At 39.7% G+C, this 7,239-nt stretch overlaps 1 protein-coding gene across 1 annotated transcript in view; it reads right to left on the reverse strand.

The window, feature by feature from the left end:
* LOC139765410 (uncharacterized) overlaps window positions 1–6,470 on the reverse strand; it is a 183,459-nt gene extending 176,989 nt beyond the window's left edge. Inside the window, exon 1 of the mRNA XM_071692769.1 lies at window positions 6,314–6,470. Within this exon, the coding sequence (XP_071548870.1) occupies window positions 6,314–6,407 (94 nt within the window). The 5' untranslated portion in view covers window positions 6,408–6,470. The remainder of the gene's footprint in view (window positions 1–6,313) is intronic.
* Window positions 6,471–7,239: the final 769 nt, after the last annotated feature.

Raw genomic sequence — 7,239 nt, forward strand, 5'->3', positions numbered from 1 at the left:
GAGGAAAGATTGACAAAGAGGATATATGTGTCAGAGGTGGAGGGAACGAGAAGTGGGAGACCAAATTGGAGGTGGAAAGATGGAGTGAAAAGGATTGTGAGCGATCGGGGCCTGAACATGCAGGAGGGTGATAGGCATGCAAGGAATAGAGTGAACTGGAACGATGTGGTATACCGGGGTCGACGTGCTGTCAATAGATTGAATCAGGGCATGTGAAGCGTCTGAGGTAAACCATGGAAAGTTTTGTGGGGCCTGGATGTGGAAAGGGAGCCGTGGTTTAGGTGCACTATACATGACAGCAAGAGACTGAGTGTGAACGAATGTGGCCTTTTTTTGTCTTTTCCTAGTGCTACCTCGCGCGCATGCGGGGGGAGGGGGTTGTCTTTTCATGTGTAGCAGGGGTGGCGACGGGAATGAATCAAGCAGCAAGTATGAACTATGTACATGTGTACATATGTATATGTCTGTGTATGAACATGTATGTATACGTTGAGATGTATAGGTATGTATGTGTGCGTGTGTGTTCGTGTATGTATATACATGTGTATGTGGGTGGGTTGGGCCATTCTTTCGTCTGTTTCCTTGCGCTACCTCGCTAACATGTAATGTCTATACGTAAGTCAATCTAAACAATCATACGGTACATGCCTGATTACTGAACCCAGGCCACCAAGAACAGCAGATGGACAACTGGATCACCGATAATCTAAAATCTATCCTTAGCTTCTGCACTGCAGCTCTAAGTCCCCACGACCACACTGTGGGCCAATTAGATTGTGACAGGCCGCTCACTCTCTAGTCCCCAGGATGCTGCACTTCGACTCACGGCCACACCGGTAAGGTCTGTTTATCGAAACATGTAACATTTACACGAAAATCGATCCAAAATTTACCACTGCCCACCAAAGAATCGAACCAGGTACCGAGAACGGTAGGTAAGACTGACTGCTTGAATCAATCTGATGTGTCCTCGTGTCCAGCCACGGTAGTGGGTGGAGAATGGGAGATGCTTAGAGAAGTACTGCTAGCATGTTGGAGAGGTGTGGTGTGTCATGCATGGAGGTCGGGTGATGGACAGACTGAGAAAGGGTAGTAAGTGGTGGGATGACGAAGTCATGTTGCTAGTGAGATAGAAAAGTGAGACGTATGGGTGGAACGTACAGAGAAGGAGGGTAAATGAATGGGAGCTGTACTGAAGAAAGTAGCAGGAGGTTAAGAGGAAGAAGGTTTGGGGGCTGAAAAAGCAGGCAATGACTGTTGGGGTGTGGAAGTATCGACAAAATCTTGGGGGGGGGGGAGAAAATATTATGGAAGGAGGTTAATAGTGTGAGAAAAACGAGAACAAATGGGATCTTCGGTGAAAGGGACCAATGAGGAGGTGGTAGGCAGTGAGGAAGTGAAGAGCGGATGGGGTACTAGAGAGGACTGTTGAATGTTTGATGATAGGGTGGTAGATGTATGTTTTGGCCCAGGAAGTATGCGGAGTATGAGAGTCAAAGCAAGTGGTGTGTGTGGTCAGAGAAAATAGGTGATGAAGTCCTCGCATTAGGTGAAATGTGGCAAAGTGGCTTGATTGGATGATACTTCAGATAAATTTCTTAAAAAAAAGAAACACTGTTATAGACTGGTTAGCCGGAATGCCTTTATAATAATACTGTAAAAATGCAAGGGAGACAAAGGCAAATGTTCGATTTACAAAGGTATAGGTGTGTTGTGTGCAGCTGATAAGTTGTATGGAAAAGTGGTGACTTAGAAAGTGGTGGCAAGCAAAACGTATCAGATTGGGGAAGAACAATGTGGTTTCAGTAGTCGTAGAGGATGTGTATATGAAATGTATGCTTCGAAGAATGGGTGTTAGAAAAATGCAGAGAAAATTAAGGATTCTTATGTAGCATTTGTAAATCTGGAGATTCTTATGTAGCATTTTTAAATCTAGAGATTCTTATGTAGCATTTGTAAATCTGGAAAAAGCATATGAGGAGTGAAAGATATGCTACATGCAAGATGTTGCGAATATATGATTAGTTTTTATCAAGAGAGTTCGGCAGGTGTGCGAGCAGTATGCAAAGGGTGAGTGGTTCAAGGTTTGTGGCAGAGGTGTGTGGCGTACCCAAGACTGATGAATTAGTTTATGGATAGGGTCCGGTGAGGGAGATGAATGCAAGATATAGGAGAGAGGATCAGGTATGTAATCTGCTGATGGTGGGGGGAGGCCTGTGAGGTGAATCAGTTGTTGTTTGCTGATGATACGGTGCTGGTGGCAGATTCCAGTACGAAATGCAGAAGCTCGTGTCTGATTTTGGGAAGTGGATGAAAGGCGAAAGTTGAGAGTAATCGTGAATTAAAGCAAAGTAATTACGTTAGCAATGAAAAGAAACAGGTCATCTAGAGTGTGATTTCGAATGGAGAAAAGCTGGAGGAAGTGGGTTCTTTCAGGTACCTGGGAGTGGATACGGCAGCAAATGGAACCAAGGGAGCTGAAATGAACCATAGGTTGGGTGAGGTGGCAAAGTTCTTGACTGCACTGAGGAATGTATGGAAAGAAAAGCCACTGTCTTTAAAGGCAAAGATGGGTAATTAATAGTATAATACTCCTTGTAAGTACTGTAAGGATGAGAGAAAATTATAAAAAACGGTGAATGTGTTGGCAATGGAATGTTTTTCAACAACATACGGTGGGAGGAGGTTTGATCGATTAAGAAATTATAAGGTAAGAAAGAGATGTGGGTTGTCAAATCAGCATGAATGAGAAAGCTGAAAAAAAGGTGTGCTGAAAGGATCTGAACGCAGAGATGAGTGGGGAAAGTATGCTAGACACACGGAGAAGATGGGAGAGGAAAGTACGACTATCAAGAGTATCCATGTCAGACGTGAAAGGAACAAGGAAAAGAGGGAAACTAAGGAGGCGAAAGGATGGAGTGAAAGATTCTTGAAGGGACTGGGACCTGAACATGCAAATGGATGGGTCTGGTTGTGCACAGGTGGAACTATTTCGGTACATTATACATGTTTGTTGAAGCAAGGATGCGAGCAAGGCCACTTCTTTGTCTGTTCCTGGCATTACCTCTTAATGAATAAAACACTAATCATTCTATGCATCATATACAACATACAGTGAACAGTTCTTCAAGATACGTAGGAAGAGGGAAGAGAAGATGACATGATGTTAAGCGAGAAACTTTCGAGAAAGAGATACGGGCACTTTTATTGTAAGAGAATGGTGATGGAATGGAATAGAATGACGACATTGTTAATGCAACAGCAAATATAAATCTAATAAGTTTTGTGACAGCAGTGTAAAACTCTCTCCCAATACATGACATTCACTCCTTATTCAGTGATTCACACAAATGCAACACACAAAACACTAACTGGTACCAAATCTAAACAAAAAAAAATATGATCATTCAATATCCTCTACAAACAAATCGTCAACTCTGCTTTGAATCATCCTTCAACTGCATGGTCTACCACCCAACTATAAACAACTATAACAAAGCTGCAAACCACACCAAATAGTTCACTGAGAACAATCACCCGGCAGCCTAGTTACTACATACAATCAACACCGCAGGAAACAAGGATCCTCATATGTAACAGCACCTCACTATATAACTAACCACCAACCCTCAAGCAGAAATAAAAAGCTTGGCCATTCCTCACACTTCAATAATCAATGCTCACATATCTCCTCAATCCTATCAAGTACAACACTGACAAAACACATACGCGTAACCCAACAAGCACTAAACAACCAAACTCAGTACTAAACCCCATCCCACCAGAGACGCATATATACATATACACTTCGACGATCATATGCAATACAGGAAATCACCGATCATAAAGCTACAATCTTATGGTAAAAATAAGTGAAATATTCATATCGAAAGCTTAAGCTTAACATGAAGCACAAGGACACCACCACCAATCGACCAAAGCCAATGATGACACAGGAAATGGCATGTGAGCACCGTGTGCTGTATGACAGAAGTGCGAACTATAAACATTATAATATGGTAAAGATACATGAGCCTGACAGAAAAAGAAAGGAAGAGCAAAGACTGATTTTGATAAGTACACCTGATCTGGAAAATTTGACATTACGAAGATCAAAGACGTGGCAAATTAAAAAGAAATGAAACCAAGTTATGAATATCTATAAACTATGTCCGGAGAGGATAAACTATGCTCCTGAAGTAGGTGAAAACTGAATTGTTAGAAACCGTGTCCGGAGAGGCTAAAACCTTATCGCTGAAGTAGGTGAGAATAGTTATAAGGGGCGTTGGATTATGAAAGACGACGAAACGGGGTGCATGATGAGAACATGGTATTTTGCACACACATAAAAAAAAAATCCATCAAAAGGCTAAGAGGTAGGGCTGAGGAAGCGATGTGAGTGTACGAGGTTCTGCGTTATTAATCCTTTTGCGAGGCAAAAAAAAAAAAAAGAAAAAAAAGACCTAAAAGAGTGAAAACATGGTAGCTAACTCAACCAGCCTTTGCACAAAACTGATGATGTCGACGTTGAACAAGCACTCACCACCTAACAAAAACTCACCGGACAAAGCAAGCAATTATCACTGCTGCTGGAAATGCTAATCGGCAACACTATCAATCAGTAAATGGGTTCAAAACAGTCCGATCAATTATAAGTATAGCTATTAAATATATGACTGACAAATGACTGTATCTTATCCTGCAAATTTTGCAGTTCTACCAATTCAATTCTTTGACAAAATGCCTTGCAAGATGTTAGAAGGAATAATAACCCTAATCATCGTTTCAACATTGTTTCACTAACGAATATATAACCAGAGAAGCAAACATAAGTAAATATTAACCCGTCCAATATAGCTAGATCTTGCCCGCACATCTAAACAACTGTTTCCTAAATGTACTTACATTTATTTCTTAAATGCATATTACATCAGCAATATATCAGGAAATACACTGGTAGCAAAATGGACTATCAAATTATGGTATACTGCATTAATTGGCTGCTATAATTACTAGTATTTATTTCAAAACATGCTTAGACGGTGTCGCAATCGTCAATCATGAGTTTTTCAGGCAACTTACGTTACTAATTTCGGAGGCAAGATGTTTCTAAGTTTAGTTACAGACATCTTAAGCGATTATTTCATTCAATGTTTCAACCTCATATGATAATTTTTAGTGAAAACTATATTCACCCACGACTATCAATTCATCAGTAGAGACCCATAATCGTTTTGGGCTATCGCAAGCTGTCTACAGGAATATCATTCGTTCCCATAATTTTTACCCTTAATAACCTCACACTTAAAGGAATTATCATATTCATGTCTAACTTTACTTAATGATCCGCTTACATCTGCACCTTAACTACTTTTCTTAATAGCACACTACAAGGATAACGCAATACTGTAACCGATATGTTAAACAGATCAGATCCACATAGTACGTAAAAGATGCTTATGGCTACAGAAATGTCATCCGAATTCAATGTGGGCAAGAAAATCATATGTTTACTTACTGCTTTGGTACCCCTACCAGAAGAAAGTTAAGCAACACCAAATAAATTGTTTTAAACAAAGCTTTGCCCAGGTTAACTCAATGAAGAAACCTAACCAAAACTAAAAGAAAAGCATTAAATCATATGTAATTGGAAACACTGAAAATGATAATGGTCGCTTTTGAAATGTCAGTTAATAATATTCTACGAAAATTTTAGATCAACGTATTTTGTGCCCAGTCAAACAAGTAAATAGTAGCCTTCCCATTTCATTAAAAGCCATACAACCTAACTAGGGGAGAAGGTAATTGTGCGTTTAGATTTAATGACTTCTCTCTAAGGAATGGTCAAAACCAAATTCGTTCGAATCAGGAAATATACAGAAATGAAAATACAAAATTCTTACAAAGACAAGAAGAGCACTAACACGATCAACAATATAAGGCTGTTGTACGATCAAATGTTGGCTATAATGTATTGGATCACAATTAGACGTGCTAGAATATCTGTTAATCTTATTACGATTCACTTGTCATAATATGATGAAATCGTTCGGTCCACAACTTAACGGAAAGCTATGATGCATTCAGTCATTCAGCCCGGCAAAGTTGCCGCTACTGTCTTATGCCATCGCCCGTTTTCTAATGAATTTTCTTTTCACATTTGTGTAACATACGTAATGCATACAGTTTCGTAACGCAGCAGTTTCCAAGGAGATGTACAGACGAAAATCAGGAAGCTCCGCGAAACTTAATTTCCATCTTCGCCTTTGTCAGCCATGAATCCCCCCCCAAAAAAAAAAAAAATATCCATTACCTTCATGTATCCTTCTTTTTCTTTCCAGCAAATGATCTTCCGACTGACGAATACCCTCCAATATAACGTCGAGCTTTGTTCCTACATCATCCATCGTGGGAATAATGTCCTACTGATCAGAGCTTTCATCAATCAACTTCAATTCTCGGTAAGTGAGTCTTCGTTCCTCCTGACTCTTAGCTTCTCTGTGTACATATCGTGCGATTACTTATAGATTATCGTACGGTTAAAAAAAAAAAAAAGATACCATTTTTTTTCCACATACTTTATGACTTGTCACAAGTTACAGCATTGAAAATCTAACTGCTATTAATCTAACATTATCCCTGAATAAGATTCCCGCAAAGATTAAAAGCAAAATCCTCAGAATACAAGTTATGTCCAATGTGAACATTATTCACGACCCCAAAAGAATTTTTGTTGAATAAGGATGTTGATGGTTTATCGTCTCCAGAGAAGCAGTGATATAACAATACCCCCCTCCCCCCCACCCACAAAAAGTATGAAGGTTGTAAGTATACACTACATTAATCAAGCTAATCTTCCTGATCATAGAAGGATTCAAGAAATCAAAAACAAAATATGGTTCCGAGACGTACAAGAAGAGATCTTAGGTAATTTTAGTGTCACAAGGGTTGTTTGGTCTACAGTCTAAGGTTAGGTTAGGCTGCATATAAGACCCAGGGGCAGCGAGGCAGCCCATACGTTCTATGTAGGTTAAATGGTTGCAGTCGTTAGTAATTTGATAAACAAATTTACAGCAAGGAAATGAAGCATTTTCTTTATTGGCTGCAATGTACTTGTATACCCTCTGGGTATGTTTCTTGCCAAATAGATAAATGTCCTACTGTCCATAATCTCATATCTTTTGAATCTTCAATATACAATAAGGTGTGTGGATAAGCTTTCGCCATTAACTTCTTTAT

The sequence above is a fragment of the Panulirus ornatus genome, chromosome 55, assembly GCF_036320965.1.
Source record: "Panulirus ornatus isolate Po-2019 chromosome 55, ASM3632096v1, whole genome shotgun sequence".
NCBI lineage: Eukaryota > Metazoa > Arthropoda > Malacostraca > Decapoda > Palinuridae > Panulirus > Panulirus ornatus.